Source organism: Vulpes vulpes, chromosome 14 (genome assembly GCF_048418805.1).
Source record: "Vulpes vulpes isolate BD-2025 chromosome 14, VulVul3, whole genome shotgun sequence".
Lineage (NCBI taxonomy): Eukaryota > Metazoa > Chordata > Mammalia > Carnivora > Canidae > Vulpes > Vulpes vulpes.
This window is the reverse complement of record NC_132793.1, coordinates 25,672,571-25,694,418: the sequence shown is the minus strand read 5'-3', so window position 1 is coordinate 25,694,418 and position 21,848 is coordinate 25,672,571. Positions and strand designations below refer to the sequence as shown.

Below are 21,848 nucleotides of genomic sequence, written 5' to 3'. Positions count from 1 at the left end.
CTTTTTATAGCAGCCTTAGGGAGATAGAATTCACACAGCCTACAATTCACTCATTTAGTGTCCAATTCGATGGTTCCTAGCATATTCGAGGAGTTGTGCAACCATTACCATGCTTGCTAATATTGTCACCATTCCAACCCCACAAAACCCTACTCATTGGCACTCACTCCCCATTTCTCCAGACCCCCACCCCCAGCTCTTCTTATCTTGTCTTCTTGTCCCTACAGATGTGCCCATTCTGGACATTTCATAGAAGTGGATTCCTATAGTACGTGGTCTCTGTGTCTGACTTCTTGCACTTAGCCCATCTTCCATGTCCTAGCAGGTGTCGGGACTTCATTCCTTCTAATGGCTAAATAGCATCCTATATTGTATTTCTCAATGCATCAGTTGAAAGACATTTAGGTTGTTTCTACTTTTTGGCTGTTGTGAATAATGATCCTAATAACAGCTGTGTAATATTTGTGTGTGGACATGGGTTTTCTTTTTTTAAAAAATCTATTTATTTATTTAAGAGAGAGAGAACGCAAGCACGAGCAGGGGGACGGGCAGAGAGAGAGAGGGAGGAGCAGGCTCCATACTGGGCAGGGAGCCCCACAGGGGGCTTGATCTCGGGACCCTGTGATCCCAGGACCTTGAGGTCATGATCTGAGCTGAAGTCAGATGCTTAGCCGACTGAACCACCCATGCACCCCGGACATGTGTTTTCAAGTCTCCTGGGTAAATACCTAGGAGTGGAATTGCTGGGTCCTGTGGTAACGCTGTGTTTAAACTTTTGAGGAACTGCTAGTTTGTTCACCAAAACAACTGTGCCATTTTATGGTGCCACCAGCAGAGCATGAAGGCCACAATTTCTCTACATCCTTGCCAACCTTGTTATTATCTGTCTTTTTGATTAAAGCCATTCTAGTGGGTATGAAGTGATAACTCATGTGATTTTGATTTGCATTCCCCTGATGGCTAATAATGCTCAGCATCTTTCATGTCTTATTGGCTCTTTGCATATCTTCTTTGGAGAAATGTCTATTCAGATCTTTTGCACATTTAGAAAATTGTGTCATTGGTGTCTTTATTATTAAATTATTGAAGTAGGATTTGAACCCAGGTCCTGCTCTGCTGTCAAGCAATAGATCCTGCATGCACAGTCATGCACCCCTGCCTCCAAGGAGATCTGGAAACACCCCGGAGTCCTGCCTACCCTCCAGGCACGTGAGGGCCAGCCCAGCTGGGGCAGGCCCACAACAAGTGTCCAGTGTCTGTGGATGGACAGGTAGACACACAAGTCCATCTCTAGGAATTGGTGAACCGAAGGAGAGGGAAAAAACACCCAGAACAAAAAGTCCACACTGCAGAAGGAGGAAATGGCCGAGGCCCTACTCCAGGAGTTGGAGATAAAACCTGGTGGCCTAGAGGCCTCCATGGCAACTTCTTCTTGGTGGTGGTGAGCTATCTGCCTGTTTTTATGCTACGAACTGTTGGCCTGTATAAGGCTGAGAAGGGGAGGCCCAGCAACATTAGCAAGGGACTGGAAAGCATATCTCTCTGGAGGGGGACTGTCATGGACCTGCAGGGGCCATGGCATGTCAGAGGAGCCCAGGGCCCTGGTGGAGTGTGGTCCTGCAGCTGTGCCACTGCCCTGGCCCCAGAAACCCACCGCTTCATCACGAAAAGCACCTGACTCCCCAACACCCAGCTCTGGAACCCAACTGCAGGGTTGGAACCCCAGCTTTACCATCTCCTTGCTGGGTGACTGGGGCAACTACTTCCCGTCTCTGAGTCTTGGTTCCCCTCTGAGCCTCTCCTGTAAGAATGAAGAGAACCAGGGTGTGGATGAAATGAGACCATAACACAGCCTCCTGGTGGGGAAGCTGTGGACAGCAGGGCTCCTCCACTGGGCGCCCCCAGGGGTCATCCTATGAAATGGGAGCCAGAGACTCTCCCAAGAACACTGAGGAGCAGCCACGTGTAGGAAGTTTAAGCGCCAGACAGGAGCTCCAGCATGTGGCTGCTGAGTGAGGGCTGTGTCACCAGCCCAGCCTCATGGTGAAGGCAGGCCATGCAGGGATTACGAGTGTAGCCCCTCACTCGGGCAGCCTGAGTTCACATCCCACTTAAAGTTGTGAACTGTGGGGAAGGGTCTGCCTCTCTGTGCCTCTGTTTACCCTCTGGAGAATGAAGATGACAGCAGTGTTTACCCTACAGAATGGCTGTGAAGATTATATGGGTCGATGCAGTAAAATACGGATTAAAATCTCAGCTTCATTCTTTCTTAATTTATTTTTAAACAATCTCTATACTCAATGTGGGGATTGAACTCAGGAACCCGAGATCAAGATGCTCCTACTGACTGAGTCCCCCAGGTGCCCCAAAGTCTTAGCTTTAAAATAAAGGTTAGTGGGGTGCCTGGGTGGGTTAGTTGATTAAGCTTCTGCCTTCAGCTCAAGTCAGGGTCCTGGGATGATCACCACATCCGGCTCCCTGCTAAGTGGGGAATCTGCTTCTCCTTCTTCCTCCACCCCTCCCACCCCCACTTGCATACTCTCTCTCTCTCTCTCTCTAGCTCAGATAAACAAAATCTGTCTCAAATAAACAAAATCTTTTAAAAATAAAATAAAATAATGGGCAGCCTGGGTGGCTCAGTGGTTTAGCGCCACCTTCAGCCCAGGGCGTGATCCTGGAGACCCCGGATCGAATCCCATGTTGGGCTCCCTGCATGGAGCCTGCTTCTCCCTCTGCCTGTGTCTCTGCCTCTCTCTCTGTCTGTGTCTCTCATGAAAAAATAAATAAAATCTTAAATAAAATAAAATAAAATAAAATAAATAAAGGTTAGAGGGAAGCCTATCACTTAAGTATCTAACTTTTTTTTAATAAGAAGGCAATTTTTTTTTTACAGATTTTTATTTATTTATTTATTCATGAGAGACACACACAGAGAAAGAAGTAGAGACACAGGCAGAGGGAGTAGCAGGCTCCATGCAGGGAGCCCAACGTGGGTCTCAATCCCGGGACTCCAGGATCACGCCCTGAGCCAAAGGCAGATGCTCAACCGTTGAGCCACCCAGGCGTCCCAGTATCTAACTCTTGATCTCAGCTCAGGTCTTGGTCTCAGGGTCCTGAGTACAAGCCCCGCATCGAACCCCACACTGGGCTCCATGCTGGGTGTTGAGCCTGCTGGATAGATAGATGATAGATAAGATAAAGGTTAGTGCATCCTCCAAGTCCTTTCAACTTATTTGGCCCCCATATCCCCTCGTGGTCTCCAGAGTCCCCAAGGTTCCTCCAGCTTCCTTAAGTGGAGGAGTGTGAGGTTTTCAACCATTTTTGGCGTTTCCCAAAGTGAATTCCATAGCTGTCTAAACTCACAAGATGTTTTTTGAAAAGATAATTGAAAAGAACCTCACCGTCCAACAGGCCTGGTTGCTGGGTAGATAGAGCCAGTGCCCTTCACCAAAGTGCAGGAACGGATCCGAGAAACCCTGCAGTGAGGAAACCCAGCGGATGTTCATGTTGGTATTTTCCCAAATTTATTTGACCACGAATGCCCTTTTCTGCCCAATATCAATTTAGCATCTTCCTGGAAAAACACTGATGATCAAGGTCATTTCTAGTTCACAGCTTCCACCTTACAGAAAAGACAGAAGGTTTTCTAAAAATCATCATCCCTGCATTTGGGGAGCCCCTTCCAGGTTCTCAAGCACTGTCACACTGCCTCACAGGAGAGTGCCGCCCTGCCATGTGTTCTCGGTCCTGCTCCATGGGTCAGGGAGGGTCGGAGCGTGAAGGCCCCTCAGGGACACCCAGCAAGGACTGACCCAGCTCCCTTCAACTCGCTGCAGCACCCTTGGCTCTTACAGACCACACACAATGCCCAGACGTTGTCGGGACAGAGGCGGCATCTTCCAGGAGTCTTCTAGAGAAAGGAACTGCCAAAAAGAAGCCTCTGTGTGTTGGGCAAGCCCAGCCTCAGATAAGAGAGAGGTGTCTTGGCCCAGGAGTCTCCTGGCCCCTGTGGAGGAGGCCCTGGGCCACCAGGCTCCAATAGTAGGGACGGCACCACTTGCAGATCATCTCTTCCACCTCCCTGTAAATGTTCCAGTAATTCTAACATTTGGCAACTAAAGTACATATCCCAGACGGCCGTGTGAACACAGGACAAGCACCAAAGTTTGTCTCAAGGCCCTGTAGGGTTTCAAAAACAAGATTACTCAGCTAGTCAGTGGAGGAGAGTAACATTTATTGAGCACTTACTACAGATTGTACATTGTGTCAGAAGCTCTATTTTTTAAAAATATTTACTTATTTGACAGAGAGAGAGAAAGAGAGAGCAAGCAAAAGCAGGGGGGAGGGTCAGAGAGAGAGGGAGAAGCAGGCTTCCCATAGAGCAGGGAGCCCGATGCAGGGCTCAATCCCAGGACCCTGGATCATGACCTGAGCCGAAGGCAGATGCTTAGCTGACTGAGCCACCCAGGCATCCCACAGAAGCTCCTTTTTTTTTTTTTCAGATTTTTAAAAAAAATATTATTTGAGAGAAAGAGAGCAAGCACGAGCAAGGGGTAGGAGTAGCTGGAGAGGGGGAAGCAGGCTCCCTGCAGGGGAGCTCAATTGCAGGACCCAGAGATCATTACCTGAGCTGAAGGCAGAGGCATAACCCCCTGAACCACCCAGGTGCCCTACAAAAGCTCTGTCTTTATGATGAAATTCCAGTTCTGATAACAACCCCATTTTACAGATGGGGAAACTGAGGCTCACAGTGATGCATTAACAAACCCAGGGGCATGGTAGAGCTGGAGTCAAATCTGAGCCTGGTTTTGCCCCCATGGTCCCAGCACTCCCCACTCCACAGTGCTGTTCTGCGCCAGCCTGGCTGGCACCCCTCCAAGACCTGGTCTATGCCTTGACCTCAGGGCCCCTTTCTCATAACTAACCCCTGTTCCCTCGGCCTGCGAGGAGGGGAATCCGATGGGACACTAATGTAGTCTGGCCCCCCTCGGTCTGGCCCACATTGTGGGCGACAGAACCGGCATGTGGGTTCAACAATCTGATCACCCTTGAGGGGCAGGGCAGATAGATAAATCAGTTTCCTGAGCCTGTCTAGCTGAAGGCCAGCCACCAGCCTGAGGTGACCTTGCCAACGTGAAGACCCCCAGGAACCCGGACTAAGTTGGCACATGGGCTAAGCCCCTTACCTTTTTGTCATTGTTGCCTGCCCCTGGCTGTAGCCTCCTCCCCTGCATCCTGCCCCAGCCCCCCACTCACCTTGCAGGTGCTGGCACCCAGCCTGGGGGTGGGGGAGGCATCACATGAACCTTTGAGAAACCCCTCTCCCCTCTCCTGACTCCCCAGAATTCCTGGGTCAGCAGCATGACGGCATGTGGCATGCCCAAGTCGGGAAGTAGGGGAGAGAGCTCCCCCCATCCCTCTCCAGGGCAGGCCCCCTGCTGTGTCTGCCTGGCTGCAGGGAAGGAAGGCCCCGCCTGAGCTCCCAGCACCCTGAGACACCCTCCTGGCTGCGCCCTTCCTCCTGCACCTCATGGGAAGTGGCCACTGGCGAAGGGGTAAGAGCGGTGCCTGGAGTGTGCCCGCACCAGAGCTCTCCCACTGCTCACACTCATCCACTCATCCTCCAGCCATCCCAGAGGCAGGCTTCCTTCTCTCTGTCCTTGGTGGGGGCCAGGTCGCAGGGAGGAGCGACTTGCCCGAGGCCGTGCAGCCAGGCAGAGGTGGGCATCACTCCCGGGTCTGAGGAGTGAGACTGCCAGACTCAGGTCCTGGCTCTAGAATCTGCTCACTGGGTCACCTGGGGCTGGTTACACGACCTCGCTGTGCCTCAGTATCCTCATCTGTACAATGCTGTCAGGGAATCCCTAAGTCTGAGCCCTGTGTGAGCTGTGCGGCCGTGGGTGAGTGACTTAACCTGCTTGTGCCTCAGTTTATTCTGACTTCAAATAGCTTGATATACATACAGCAAGGGCTGGTATGAGGATTAAAAAATACTACTGTGCATCTAGAGCTTTCTGGCTGGTGGTGCCATGGCGCCTGCTGATTGTTTGCCAATGTTATGGTCAAGGTGCTACCATCTAGACCAGCTCTGGAAGGATAACAGGGAAAGGTCTCAGAGGGTACCTCTGGGGAGGAAAAGTGGGTGGTCGGGGACCCAAATTGACCCTATGTATTATATATATTATATATAATATAATATATTATATATATTATATTAAGTTGACCCTATATATTATTTTGTACTTTCAGAATTTTGTATTGCATACATGTGGTATTACTATTACAAAGCGGATTACATAACTATCATACAAAGGTGCTGCCTGGGATCCCTGGGTGGCGCAGTGGCTTAGCGCCTGCCTTTGACCCAGGGCGTGATCCTGGAGACCCGGGATCGAATCCCACGTCGGGCTCCTGGTGCATGGAGCCTGCTTATCCCTCTGCCTGTGTCTCTGCCTCTCTCTCTCTCTCTCTCTCTCTCTCTGTGTGACTATCATAAAAAAAAAAATTAAAAATCAAAGGTGCTGCCTTGCCCTGACACGTGGTCTCATGGCGGCCAGACACCGTATCTGCCGGGTGCCCCTAGTCCCAGCTTCCCCACCCCTCCATAGCCACACCCAGGCCTTGCCCAGGCCCTGCCTGTTAGCCCACTCCAAGTCTCCCAGCAAGACCCCAGCACAACCTTAAGAGCCAGGAGGTGTCTCCTTCCAAGCACAGGCCTGTGACGTGGGCCAAGTCTTCACTCCTCCACTGGTCCACTGGCTCACCTGTAAGTGAGGTGACCACACTGCTCCCACAGGGTAACTGTAAGAACTAAAATGAGGTACTAGAGTGGTGCCTGGCTGGTGCAGTCAGTGGAGCATGTGACTTGATCTCAGGGTCATGAATTCAAGCCCCATGTTGGACATAGAGCTTATTTAAAAAAAAAAAAAAAAAGAGGTACTAGAGTGCTAGGTACAGATCCCTGCAGAGTCTCCCACCTTCCTGTCCTCTGAAAGGGCAAAATGATGTTGAAGGGAAGCTGCATCCTCCTCTGGGCTCATCTCCCCCACAGAATCTCTCCCACCCTGCCAGTGGACTGCAAACCTACCAAGGCAATGGTTGCCTCTGAGCCTTTGCACTTGCTGGTCCCCTCTGGGCAGGCCCTTCCCTCATCTCTCTGCGGTTGGCTCTTTCCCATCAGTCAGTTTCTCCCAAGAGTCACCTCCTCACAGAGGCCCTCCTAGACCACTTCATCTAAAGTGGTCCCCATACCCCCATCTATCTTACTCCTGTTTTCTGCATAGTACTTACTATTACTTGAAATTATGTTTTTTTAAAATTATTTATTTATTTTTTAAAAGATTTTATTTATTTATTCATGAGAGACATAGAAAGAGAGAGAGACACAGGCAGAGGGAGAAGCAGGCTCCATGCAGGAGCCCAAAGTGGGACTCAATCCCGGAACTACAGAATCACGTGCTGAGCCGAAGGCAGATGCTCAACCACTAAGCCATCCCAGTGTCCCTGAAATTATGTTTTTTAAATAAACTTTTTTGGGGGGGTAGGGGGTGCAGTTTTAGATTCACAAAAAAAGTTGCAAAGACAGTACAGAGGGTTCCTGTACACACTCCATCCAGTTTTCCTCATGTCGCCATGTCTCCTCTCCTGTCCATGATACATTTGTCAAAACTAAGAAATTAACCCGGTACATTACCATTAACTAAACTTTGTTCAGATGAAATTGTACTTTTCCTTAATTTATTTACTGGCTTTCAACTGCTTCTGCCCCTAGAAGGAAGACTCTGAAAGGTGGGGAGGTTGCCGTACTTACTCACCACCAAGCCCCTCATACCTGGCAATAAATATTGATCGGTAAAAGGAGGGGAAGTATTGGTAAAAATAGCCAGTGATTACTAAGGACTCCCTCTGCCATGCACCATTCTGAGTGCACGAAACACTGTAAATCATTTAATCCTCAGGACAGCCCAAGGCTGCTACTAATTATGGGGAAACTGAGGCACAGTACAGTTCAGGGGCTAGCTGAGGCCACACAAATGGTGTGGATGGACTCTAGCACTTCCCTCAGTATCAGAATAAGTGCCAATCCTTCCGTGTCCTTGGTCCACGCCAGAGCAGGGGTCCAGACCCTTCCCTGAGCAGGACGGGAGGCCCCAGTGCAGCTGATTTGCCTGAAGCCACAGGATGGACGGGCTCAGGGCTGGGATGGAACCTGAGCCTCCTGCCTCCAGCTGGCTGCCCCGAGGCGGTGGCTCCCTGGCTCTGCCCGGAAGGGTGTGAGGCAGTGTTCCCAGGGCGGCCAGCTCCACCCTGCTGGGGGGACAGAGGGCAGGTGGTTCGGCCATAGTCTGGGGGCTCTCTCCTGGGCCCCCGACTTCCCAGAGCGGGGCTGAGATCCCCCACCACCTCCCTTTGCCCAGAGCCTTACCGCCGGCCTCCAGGATTGACCCTGGGGAGGCAGGGGTGGAAGGGGGTGCCTCTCCATCCCAGAGGCTGCTGCCTTGGGGCATTGCTGGGCTCTGGGACAGGGAAGAAAGGGTCATCCCTGTCTGGATGGGGGCGGGGGCAGTGGAGCAACAGGGAGGATTATTAGGCTTCTCCCAACACCCTGGGACCAGCTGGAGAGGTGTCGGGGCACCTCCCAAGGGAGCACTTGGACAGGACGGAGGCCGCCCCCATCCCGCCTGGGTTCCGCCCAGCGCCAGGCTGGCGCAGACTCCAAGCCCTAATAATGTTTGCTGGATGCTTTGAATACAAGCGTCAGTGCCCAGAATCTCCTTGAGGTTTCAGCCAGGCGTGCCGCCCCATCCCCCCTTCTGGGGAGCAGAATAAGTATGGGGGGGTGACAGGGGACACCGCGAGGTGGTGGCAGCCTCCGTGAGAGAGGCAGGCTGCTCCACCCAGAGCTGGGGGGTAGGGGAGCCTTGTGCGCGGCTAATTAAACAGTGACTGTGATGAATCGGGGAGAGGCTGCTGCTTGCTAATTAAAGGTACGGGCGGGCTGCTTGCCTGCCAAGGAGGGAAGGCAGGAGCAGCTCTGGAACAATGTCAAGAGGCCAGGCCAGCAAGGACAGCACTGGCTCTGGGCATCTCTTTCTTCCCTGGGCCCTCCCGGCAGGGCCCTGTGACCCCCTCCCCACTTCCCTATCTCTCCTACCCACCTTGCCAGAGCCTGGGGCCTTGGACTTCCCCTCCCCACCAACCCAAATTGCTTTCCTGATAAGGGCCCAGCATGGGGGAGGAGGAGCCTGCTAGCGTCCCAGGTCTGGGCTGGTGGGTGGGCATCATTTTGAACCTCTGAGCTACTTCCTTTCACCCCACTCCCAAGAATCTGGGTGTTTGGCAAATGAGCTACATCAAGATGGGAGGTTAGGGACACCTGGGTGGCTCAGTGACTGAGCATCTATCTGCCTTTGGCTCAGGTCCTGATCATGGAACCCCTGGATCGAGTCCCACAGCTGCCTCTCCACGGGGAGCCTGCTTCTCCCTCTGCCTTTGTCTCTGCATCTCTCTCTGTGTCTCTCATGAATAAATAAATGAATCTTAAAAAAAAAAAGATGGGAAGTTGGCTGGTGTGAATGAGTGAATGAGGCCCCCAAGATGACTTTTAGAATTAGAGATTCTGAGACTCAAGGGGGCTTTGAGCATTACTCAATCTCCTTGCTGTAACAACACCTCATATTAGCTGTGGTCCTGTTCTGGCCCCACATGCCCTGGGGTGCATGTGAGAGATTGAGAGAGAGTGCTCCTCTCTGGTCTCCATACGCACATCTAGAAAAGAGAAGATGGAAACCAAGGATCTCTGGTCCTCAGAGATTCCTAGATAATGGACAAGACCCCAAACTGCCTATCCCTGCTCCACATCTACTCAAGGCAGGGAGTGGTTCAGTGGCTAGGGACCTCCAGGCACCAGAGGTCCAAGCCCCAGCCCCACCACTGCCTACTGGGTGACCTTGGGCGAGGTAGGTAATTGCTCCATGCTTCCGTTTCCTCATCTGCAAAGCTGAGGATAGTAATGCTGTCTACTCAAAGGGTCACTGAGGACTGAGGGGACTGAGAGAGATAATCCAGGTGAGGTACTTAGTGCAATGTCTGCTCCATGGAACAGGCCCAGAGAATGTCAGCCATTATTATGTGAAAACTCAACTCGGGGGACTTGGGTAGGTGTGGCCCAGTGCCCACCCCTCTTCCATGTGACCTCCTTATTGACGCCACAGCTGCAGCCCTCTCAGGACAATCTTATCAGACTCAGGGAGAGCATGTCACCCTTCATACCAGGGCTCTCACACCCTCTCTGACCCCCATAACATTTTGGGGGAAGTAGAAGAGCAAAGAAGCAAACTAAGTGGATGCTCAAAAAGCTAAGTGATCTGCCTGAAGTCATACAGCTCAGAAAGGGGGCAGAGACAGCCCTGGTCCCTTGAGCTGGAGCAGAAGATGGGATCACGGTTCCCATGGTAACATGTTGAGCTTCTCCTGAATGCCAAGTCCTGAATCAGCAACCCTGGAGGGGATCTAGGAGAACTGGACACTCACTCTGCCCTCAAGAGGATCCAGTCTTGGGATCCCTGGATGGCTCAGTGGTTTAGCGCCGCCTTCAGCCCAGGGTGTGATCCTGGAGACCCGGGATCGAGTCCCATGTCGGGCTCCCTGCATGGAGCCTGCTTCTCCCTCTGCCTGTGTCTCTGCCTCTCTCTCTCTCTCTGTGTCTCTCATGAATAAATAAATAAAATATTTAAAAAAAAAGGGGGGGGGATCCAGTCTGGAAGGAAGGAAAACACACAGGTAACAGAAATGCAAGGCAAAGGTGGCAGGCATCTGGGTGGGCAGGTGCTCCTGTGCCTACCCATGCAAGGAGTGAGAGCTCCTTTGACTTGGAGCTCAATTTGAAAGCAAAGGTTCTGCTTCTATCGGAAGAGTAAAATCAGCATAGGGGGAGCTTGGAGAGGGCTGATAGAGCCCTTCTGGTGCTCCCTGGAGAGTTCTTCACAAAGCGGGTCAGATATTCTGCTCTGGGAAATGCCAGATGGTCCCTGGCACCTATGGTGCCTACTTCTGAGGTCTGGGGTCTGTCACTTGAGGTATCTGGGGGTCCCGGATGATGTAGTTGCAGTATCTGCAACTATACCACCAGGGACCCCCAGCAATAATCCATCCATGTCCTAAAGGGGCTGTAATGTGTCCCTTCTAGGTGGCCAGGCGCTCACCAGGATGGAGGCTTTCTACTGCCCTGCAATGCAGTAGGAGAAGGATGCAGTGCCCATAAGGGGCCCAGAGACAGCAGAAACCTTTCTAGGGTTAGATACTCAAGGCTGTTGGCCCTGATGTTGGACACCTGGACTTTAGGCAGCCAACCCAAAGCAAGCAGGAATGAGCACAAGGTCACTGGCCTCGGGGGGTGATGTCTCCATCTTCCCTCCTCAGAGATTAAGACTCAGTCAGAGAAATGGGGCAAAGGGCCTGGGCAGATCTCGCTACAAGGAAGCCTGTGCAAGCAAAGCTAGCAGCTCCTTAAAAACACACCCTGCCTCTTAACCCTCCCCAGGGGCCCCTGTGCCCTAGCTGGGCCAAATGCTGGTCTGGGGCGCCCTCTGGTGGCCAATTGGGGCAGTGGCAGAAGCAGCTGGGGTTTAAGGGTGGATGGTTAGTTAGACTTGGAGACTTCAGAGTGGACCACTTCTCCCACTGCCCAGACAGGAAAAGGCCTGGGGGCTGTGGGAGATGGGGAGGGAGTAAGCTGCCCAAGGTCATGCAAGTAACTTGCCCAAGTCAGTGGCCAAGTCCAGAACAGAAGCCAGACCTCCTTCTGCACCTGTGGTCACTCTTGATGTGTCTTCCCTTCCTGATGGGGTAGAGAAGACTAAGTGTCCAGAAGGCTCACTCCCCAGTGACCATGGACAATTGGATGGTAGGCAGCTGAGCAGCTATGTGATGAGGTACACAGCACTTCCTCTCTCTGGCCTTGGGCTCCTCACCTCTAAAACCTGGAGCTACTGTCAAGGGCTATGGGGACTGGAGTCCTTCTTATACACTGCTAATAGTGAGGCTATAACCAACCAACCTTTCAGGAAATCCTAAAATGAGCCTCCCTACAGTGGCTATTCGGTATCATACTAATGGTGAAAGACTGGGTGCTTTCCCCCTGAGATTAGGAAGAAGATAATAACGTCCACTCTTGCCCCTTCTATTCAACATTGTATTGGAAGTCCCAGCCAGGGCACTCAGACAAAAAAAAAAAAAGGCATCCAGATTGCAAAGGAAGGAGTAAAACTATCTCTATTTTCAGATGACATGATCTTGTAAATATAAAATCCTGAAGAATCCACACACAAAAAGTTAGAACTAATAAATGAGTTCAGAAAGGCAGGATACGTTTGAATATACAAAAGTCAATTGTATCTCTGTGCACCTTGCAATGAACACTTCAAAAATGTAATTAAGAACATCATTCCAGGGATGCCTGGGTGGCTCAGCAGTTGAGGGTCGACCTTCAGCTCAGGGCATGATCCAAGGATCCTGGGATTGAGTCCTGAATCGGGCTCCCCATGAGGAGCCTGCTTCTCCCTCTATCTGTGTCTCTGCCTCTCTCTCTGTGTGTCTCTCATGAATAAATAAACAAAATCTTTTTTAGAAAAAAGAAAGAAAATAATTTCATTTATATTGCAATCAAAGAGAATAAAATGCTTACAAATAATTTTAAAAGTATAACATTTTTACTCTTAAGATTACAAAATATTGTTGAAAGAAATTAAAGAAGGGACACTTAGATGACTCAGTCAGTTAAACATCTACCTTCAGCTCAGGTCATGATCCTGGTGTCCTGACACAGAGCCCCACATTGGGCTATCTGTTCCACGAGGAGTCTGCTTCTCCCCCTTCCTCTCCCTCTCCCTCTGTGTACTCTCTCTCCCTCAAATAAATAAATCTTTTTAAAAAAGGTAAGAAAATAAAAGAAAGAAAGAAATTAAAGACCTAAATATATGGAAAAACATCCCATGTTCATGGATCTGAAGACCCAATATTGTTAAGATGGCAAGATTCCCAAAATTGATCTTCAGATTCAACACCATCCCCATCAAAATTCCAACTTGCTTCTTTGCAGAAATTGACAAGCTGATCTTAAAATTCTTATGGAAATTCAACTGACCACAGATAGCCAAAACGTATTGAAAAAAGAGGGATATTGTTAGAGGACCCAGAAGAAGCTTTCTACAAAATTACAGTAATTAAGACAGTGTGGTACCGGCATAGGGATAGACATGGAGTTAATGGAATAAAAGTCCAAAAATAAACCCTCACACTTATAGTCAATTGATCTTCAACAAGAGTGCCCAGACAATTCAGTAGGGAAAGGACAGCCTTTTCAACAAATGGTGCTCCAGCAACTAGATATCCACATGCAAAAAAAGGAGGCTGGCGGGGGTGGAGGAGGTAACTGGGTGGTTCAGTTGTTTGGGTGTCTGCCTTCAGCTCAGGTCATGATCCTGGAGTCCTGGGATCAAGACTGGTTGGTAGGTCAAGCTCCCTGGTCAGTGGGGAGTCTGCTTCTCCCCCTCCCCATTCATGTTCTTTCTCTGTCTAAAATAAATAAATAAAACCTAAAAAAAAAAAAAAAAAAAGTAGGCTAGGCACTTTCCTCACATCCAACACAAAAATTAACTCAAAATGAATCTCGGATCCAAATATAAGTGTTAAAATTATAAAACTCTGACGCCTGGGTGGCTCAGTGGTTGAGTGTCTGCCTTTGGACTTGATCCAAATGGCAGAGTCCAGATGGCAGAGTCCTGGGATCGAGTCCCACATCAGGTTCCCTTTAGGGAGCCTGTTTCTCCCTCTGCCTATGTCTCTCTCTGTGTGTCTCTCATGAATAAATAAATAAAATCTTTTTTAAAAAAAACAAAAAAGGGATACCTGGGTGGCTCAGCAGTTTAGCACCTGCCTTCGGCCCAGGGCATGATCCTGAAGTCCTGGGATCGAGTCCCATGTTGGGCTCCCTGCATGGAGCCTGCTTCTCCCTCTGCCTGTGTCTCTGCCTGCCACACCGCCCCCACCCCCCGCGTGTCTCTCATGAATAAATAAATAAAATCTTTAAAAATAATTAAAAAATAAAAAGACAAAAAAACTTGGACTCTTGGGTGGCTCAGAGGTTGAGCATCTGCCTTTGGCTCAGGGCGTGATCCTGGGGTTCTGAGATGGAGTCCCACATCGGGCTCCCCGCAGGGAGCCTGCTTCTCCCTCTGCCTATGTCTCTGCTTCTTTCTGTGCCTCTCATGAATAAATAAATAGAATCTTAGAAAAAAAAAAAAAAAAAGACAGGGACGCCTGGGTGGCTCAGCGGTTGAGCATCTGCCTTTGGCTCCCGGCGTGATCCCGGGGTCCTTGCAGGGAGCCTGCTTCTCCCTCTGCCTGAGTCTCTGCCTCTCTCTGTGTCTTTCATGAATAAGTAAATAAAATCTTATTTTAAAAAAACTATAAACTCTTAGAAGAAAGCATAGGCCTAAATCTTCATGACCTAGGATCAGTCAATAATATGACACAAAATCATGGTAACAAAAGAAAAAATAGGTAAATTGGACATCATCAAAATAACAAACTTCTGTGATGCAAAATACATTGTTAAGAAAGTGAAAAGACAGGGCCCCTAGTGGCTCAGTTGGTGAAGCATGTGACTCTTGATCTCAGGGTTGTGAGTTCAAGCCCCATATTGGGTGTAGAGCTTACTTAAAATAAAATCCTAAAAAAAAAAAGGAAGTGAAAAGACACAGAATGGGAGGAAATATTTGCAAATCACACACTAGGTTTGCTATCATCAAAAAAGACAATAACAAATGTTGGCAAGGATGTAATGAAGTCATCCCCTCACATACTACTGGTAGGAATATTAATGGTGCAGCCCCCTTGAAAACCTCTGTTCCTCAAAAGTAAATAGAATTACCAGGTGACCCAGAAGTTCCACACCTGGGAGGCAGAGATCCAAGAGAAATTAAATATGTTTACCCCAAAATTTACATGAATGTTCACAGATACATTATTCATAATAGCCAAAGAAAGTAAAAAACCCAAATGCCCATCAACTGATGAATGGATAAATAAAATGTGGTCTATCCATCCACACACAGAAATATTATTCAGCAATAAAAAGGAATTAAATACTGGGGCATCTGCCAGCATTCTGGGATGGAGCCCCAGGTTGAGCTCCCTGCTCAGCGGGGAGTCTGCTTCTCCCTTTCCCCCCACCCCCTGCTTGCCTTTTCTCTCTCTGTCTCAAACAAACAAATAAATTTTTTTAAAAAAGGAATTAAATACCGATACATGCTATAACATGGATAAAGCTATTAAAAATGTGCTAAGTGAGGGAAGTCAGTCAAAAGACTACATATCGTATGATTTCATTTTTTTAAAGATTTTATTTATTCATGAGAGACACAGAGAGACAGAGAGGCAGAGACACAGGCAGAGGGAGAAGTGTGCTCCTTGCAAGGAGCACGATGTGGAACTCGATCCCAGATCCGGGGATCACGCCCTGAGCCGAAGGCAGATGCTCAACCCCTGAGCCACACTGGTGTCCCTGTATGATTTCATTTATATGAGAATTCCATAATGCTTAAACCTACACAGACAGTAAGAAGACTCCTTTATAGCAGTGGTTGCCTAGAGCTGGAGAGGGGGGCCACTAGGGAGAAATGGTGGTGGGGTTCTATAATGCTGAAAATGTCCTAATATTGATTGTGGTGATGATTGCACAACTCTGACTATACTAAAAACTACTGAATTGTATGCTTTGAATGGCTGAACTGTATGGCAAGTGAATCATATATCAATAAAGCTGTTTAAAAAAAACCTGGCACCTGGGTAGCTCAGTTGGTTAAGCGTCTACTTTTGGCTCAGGCCCTGATCTCAGGGTCCTGGGATTGAGGCCTCCCCACCCTCACTGGGCTCCTTGCTCAGCAAGGAGTATGCTGTCCTCCCTCTGCCCCCCCCCCCCAACTCATGCTCTATCTCTCCCTCAAATAAATAAAATTTTAAAAATAAGTTAATTAGAGGCACCTAGGTGTCTCAGTTGGTTAAGCATCTGCCTTCGGCTCAGGGCATGATCCCAAGGTCATGGGATGGAGCCCCGCATTGGGCTCCCTGCTCAGCTTCTCCTCTCCCTCTGCTGCTCCCCCTGTTTGTTCTGTCTCTCTCTCTTTGTCAAATAAATAAAATCTCTTAAAAATGAAATCTCTTAAAAATGAAAATTAATTATTTTTTAAAATCTTATTTATTTTTTTTTAATTTTTATTTATTTATGATAGGCACACAGTGAGAGAGAGAGAGAGAGAGAGGCAGAGACATAGTCAGAGGGAGAAGCAGGCTCCATGCACCGGGAGCCTGACGTGGGATTCGATCCCGGGTCTCCAGGATCGCGCCCCGGGCCAAAGGCAGGCACTAAACCGCTGCGCCACAGGGATCCCATAAAATCTTATTTATTTATTCATGAGAGACACACACAGAGAGAGAAGCAGAGACATAGGCAGAGAGAGAAGTAGGTTCCATGCAAGGAGATCGATGTGGGACTCGATCCCGGGACTCCAGGATCACGCCCTGGGCTGAAGGCAGATGCTCAACTCCTGAGCCACCCAGGTGTCCCAATTAATTATTTATTTAACAAAAAACATTCTTTGGTCCCATGATGCTACTTCTAGAAATTTCTTCTAGGAATTACTGAAGCGCATAAAAACATATGCATAGGGCAGCCTGGGTGGCTCAGCGGTTTAGCGCCGCCTGAAGCCCAAGGTGTGATCCTGGAGACCTGGGATCAAGTCCCACGTCAGGCTCCCTGCATGGAGCCTGCTTCTCCCTCTGCCTGTCTCTCTCTCTCTCTCTCTCTCTCTCTCTCTCTCTGTGTCTCTCATGAATAAATAAATAAAATCTTAAAAACAAAAACAAAAAACATATGTATAAAAATTTCCATCACAGTATTGTTTATAATAGCAAAAGTGTGAGAATAACCTAAGTGTCCATTGGTAGGGAACCAGTCATTTAGGTTCAACCCTGGAATCATTTATAAAAGATTAAAAATGAAAAGCACATTTACAAACATGGACAAGGTCTGGGATACATTGCCACATTAAAGAATAAATCTATAGATTAAAAGGGTCTTAAAAGACAGATTTTTTTTTAAAGACAGATTTTTTTAAGGACAAAATTATAGTATCTAGGGATTCACACTAGGTAATAACTAGCAAGAAAGTAATGACCTTGTAAGTCTCAATAACAGTAGGGCACCTGCTGGCTCACTCCGTAGAGCATGTGACTCTTGATCTTAGTGTCATGAGTTCATGCCCCATGTTGAGTAGAGACTTTTTTTTTAAAGGAAAAAAAAAGTCAGGAGAACAGTAACCTTTCTTGGGGAAGTAGGAGGAGGGGGCACACCGAGAGCTTCTAGGTTCTGGCAGAGTTCTTCACTGGGCAGTGGTTCCAAGAGTGTTTGCCTTATAATAACATGTCAAACTGAATAATTGTTTTATATGGTCTTTCCGTGTCATATTTTGTAACAAAAAAGTTAAAAATCGGGCAGCCCCGGTGGCGCAGCGGTTTAGCGCCGCCTGCAGCCCAGGGCATGATCCTGGAGACCTGGGATTGAGTCCCACGTCAGGCTCCCTGCATGGATCCTGCTTCTCCCTCTGCCTGTGTCTCTGCCTCTCTCTCTCTCTGCATCTCTATGAATAAATAAATAAAATATTTAAAATAAAAAAAAAACTTAAAAAAAGTTAAAAATCAAGTATACTCATTTTCATTTCTTTTTAAGATTTTATTTATTCATGAGAGACACAGAGGGGGCGGGGGGCAGAAACATAGGCAGAGGGAGACGCAGGTTCCATGCAGGGAGCCCGATATGGGACTCGATCCCAGGACTCCAGGATCATGCCTTGGGCCCTTTGGCAGGCACCAAACCGCTGAGCCACCCAGGGAGCCCTCATTTTAATTTTTAAAGCAAGTATCATAAGATTCCATTCTTGTAAAAACAATCTACTTCTATATGTGTATATGCACAAAAATACCTGGAAGTTTGGGATTTGGGGTGCTTTAATTTATATATTTCACAATTTTTGCATTTTTTTCTGTGATGAACAAGAAATACTTTTACAGCCAGAAACAAAACAAAACAAAACAAAACAAAAAAACAATAAAGCTATGTGCTGTGTTTTGGGGCACTTCCTTGGAGCTCTGACATTGTGTGGGCAGAATGGTAGACTTGGGGCATTGGGAGATGGCACAAGGGCACGTTCCAGACCAGGATTCATCGTCTGCTCAGCCACCCAGGGCTTACCAAAACCCCGAGGCCCAGCCTCCATCGAAGCTTCCTGGAGACTCAGCCAGTCAGGTAGCTGGTGGCAGCTGCTGCACAGCTGTCCCACCTGTGCTCCAGACACTGGGAATGCGGTTCTGACCTGGTAAAACTTGATGCGGGTCACTCTGTTCCCAAGCACACAAGCCTCCTATGGCAGACCTGAGGGAGAAGCCCTGGGCAAGGGGCTTGGGGGTAGGGGCCGGGTCTCACCCCGACTGGCTTTGCTACTAGCAGCACAAAACCCTGTAGTAAGGAGCTAAGAAGCACTTTTTATATGCTAGCCACTTGCATGGGTGGGTTATGTGGTTGGTTTTATGGAACCATCCCAATGACCTGAAACCATGCGTATGATCATCTTCATAGTACAGATGGGCAAACTGAGGTCCAGGGAGCCTAGGTGACAGGGCCCAAGTGCTGGGAAGCCCAGGTGCCTGGGGCAGTCACTACAGCTGAGGCTAGACTTCACAGGCACAGCCTTAGGGGCTTCTCCCAGGAATCCAGGAGGGTGGCTGCCCTCATTTTGTGGATGAGGACACTGAAGCTGAGACAGAGGAGTCACCTGTCGATGTTCCGCAACGACTATGTGGCAGGGCCAGATACAAAGCCAGAGACACTCAGCAGCTCTGCCAGGTAGCCCCTCCCAGCGCGAGAGCCCATGGCACACTCCACTCCGTGGACTGGCTCTTCATAAAGTTAATAGTTACCGTACTTGGGAGCATGTATGGCAGAAGCAAAAGTGTGTCATTTAATTTCTCCTCTCATCAAACCTGTAAATCTTCAGTCTGACTGTTCTCCCCTTTTTAAAGCCTGGGGGCTGGAGGCCCAGAGAGAGCTGAGTGATAGGTAGAGAGGGCACGGGGGGCCTCCACTGCACAGTCCAGGGCAGCCTAGTGTGAAAGCTCTCCTGGCAGTCCAGCCAGCTCCTCTTCCCATCACAGGGGCGCCAGGAGAGCAACTCTCCAGAGAGCAGTGGGCCTGCCTCCCAGCAGAGCCCGCTCCCCACCCCCCGACCCCCCAGCTATAGCATGTGCCTTCCCAGCAGGGAAAAGACACTGAATGACAGCCAAGGGCAAAATGCCAGGGACAGCGGCTGGGGTCTCAGGGGATCTGTAACTCTCACTGCCTCCTGCGGTAGCCCCAGCCCAAGACTATCCCATGCCTATCCGACAGTCAAGTGGTCAGCTAGCTCATGTCGGAGGGCACATTGTGGACAGAGGGCCAGGCCACTGGCAACACGAGGGGCTGCTTCTTCAGGTACCCCCCACCTGCCAGGCACCAGCTATGCTATGTAATCTAGCACCAAGCCTCACAAAGCCCTTTCAATACATCATATCTGCCTCTTTTTACAGAAGAGGCAATGGGGCTCAGAGAGGTAGAGTGACTTGTCCAAAATCACACAGCCAGGAAGTCTCAGAGGTTCCTGGTGGCCAATTTCAACCAAGGAGGGACAGAGGAAGGGATCATCCAGGACCCTTCAGAAGGAGGGAAAGGACCTACTTTGGAGGGGATGTGGGGAGAAGTGAGAGCCTGCATCATGAGCTGTGACTCTCGAGGGACGTGACTTATTCACCAATCCATTTGTTCTGTTTGCGCGTTTATGCCAGTGTCTTTGCTGGGCATTGAGGACTCAAGTAAACTAGGCTCATCTGTGTTCTCACAGAACTCATGGCCAAGCAGAAGAGAAAGGCAAAATGAGGCAGGAAGAGGCCACCACTTGCCTGAGTGTGCTAGTATTTACTAAGCGCCTACTGTGGGCCAGGCCCAGTGAGGAGAACTGAGGGCAGCAAGTAAATACGAAGCACAAGGCTCGTGCCCTTCGGAAGCATAAGTTCTAGGGGTTTCTGGCCCCAAACCTCCAGAAACCCAGCCTGCACACCCCTAGAACCCTGAACACGATGGGACATTTCTCTAGGGGTACACCAGAGTCATACCTGGCCTGGTTCTGAGCTGCTCAGCAGGGATCCAGAAAGGGCAGGAAATCTCAATCAGTACGTTCCCTAGGAACTAAATCAAGGCCCCGGGCAGGCCAGAGTTGTTCAGAGGGGTCTGCAGTCATCCAGTCTGAACAACTAGAAGGCAAACAAGGGCCACCCATGCAGGCTGTAGCCACAAACCCCTGGGGCTGGGGACACAATGACTCTCGCTGAATGGACGATACTTGCCCAAGGCCACCTGGGCCTTACTGTATCTTTGTTCCTTTGCTCCCCACTGAAAGACATCGATCCTGATTCAGAGGCAGCGTCATGGCATTGGGTCCCAGCCGCTGCAACATCAGGTCCATTTCATAGCCTAGGAAATGGAGAAACGGGGCAGTGGGAGGACTCGTCCAAGATTCCACTAGCTCATGGCATAGGCAAAATGTGAACTAGGGACTGCAGGCCTCTCCACCAGCTCACACGCCAGGATGCCACCCGCAAGGATGTACACACTGACACCCAGGCTGGCGATGCTGGATGTCTCCAACGGGGGCACCGCATGAGCTGCAGGCAGAGGATAGCTCCTTTCCTAAGCGGCCCTCTTGGTTCCTGTTTTTGTGTTTGTGTTTCTAAATGCTCGACCTTTGCTATCACCTGGAGCTGTTAAACAGAGGCGCCCCTCTCAGTGTGAATGGCAGAGAGCGTATGCCAGAACTGCTCCATTTCAGCAGCCAAAAAGTTGGATTTATATTTTTAAGTGGAATTTTAAATGTTCAGGGTCTTTTTTTGAAGGAGAGCCAGAGCCAGAGAGAGCATGCAGTGGGGAGGGCAGAGGGAGAAGGAGAATCCTAAGCAGGTGCCACACACAGTGTGGAGCCTGATGCAGGGCTTCGTCTCACGACCCTCAGATCATGACCTGAGCAGAAATCAAGAGTTGGATGCTCAACCCACTGCGCCACCCAGATGTCCCTAAGTGGAATTTTAAAAACTGCCAAATCCCCTTATTAAAAAAAGAGAGAGAGGAGATCCCTGGGTGGCTCAGCGGTTTAGCCCCTGCCTTTGGCCCAGGGCGTGATCCTGGAGTCACAGGGTCAAGTCCCACATCAGGCTCCCTGCATGGAGTGTTATTCCGTATGTTGGCAAATTGAACACCAATAAAAAATAAATTTATTATTATAAATAAATAAATAATCTTTTAAAAATTAAAAAAATTTAAAAAAGAGAGAGTCAAAATAGGAGAATGGAAAGAAAAAGTAGGAAAATGGCTAAGTAAATTATTAAGACAATATTACAAAGCCATTAACTTTAAAGAAAATTTGAACGTTGTGAGATAATATTCACCATATAATGAAAGGTGGGGGGGAGCCAGTTACAGAGTATTATTACAACAAAAATATACACTTAAATAATAAATAAAATAAAATATACACTTATATGCATATGTATGATCGATATAGAAGAATAAAACTGAAGGGAAATACAACAAAACAGTAGTGACATTTATCTTTGGGCAGCGAGATAACAGACGACTTTCATTTTCTCCTTTGTACCTTTCTGTAGTTTCCAAATTTTACAATGAGTATGAATTGCTTTTATAATTA

At 48.9% G+C, this 21,848-nt stretch overlaps 1 protein-coding gene across 11 annotated transcripts in view; it reads right to left on the bottom strand.

The window, feature by feature from the left end:
* The window catches only part of COMMD7 (COMM domain containing 7), a 105,852-nt gene that overhangs the window by 8,390 nt on the left and 75,614 nt on the right, over positions 1 to 21,848 (bottom strand). For 4 of the 11 annotated variants that reach the window (XR_011996946.1, XM_072736123.1, XM_072736129.1 and 1 more), the window contains one exon: positions 3,402 to 3,476. Coding sequence is in view for 7 of the 11 variants with exons in the window: in XM_072736123.1 (XP_072592224.1) it covers positions 3,402 to 3,476 (75 nt within the window). In the remaining 4 variants the exon portion in view is untranslated. Of the gene's footprint in view, positions 1 to 2,879; positions 3,172 to 3,401; positions 3,477 to 16,657; positions 17,606 to 18,041; positions 20,621 to 21,848 lie in introns of those variants that run through there. The other 7 variants (XM_072736119.1, XM_072736126.1, XM_072736125.1 and 4 more) reach the window with 4 other exon arrangements.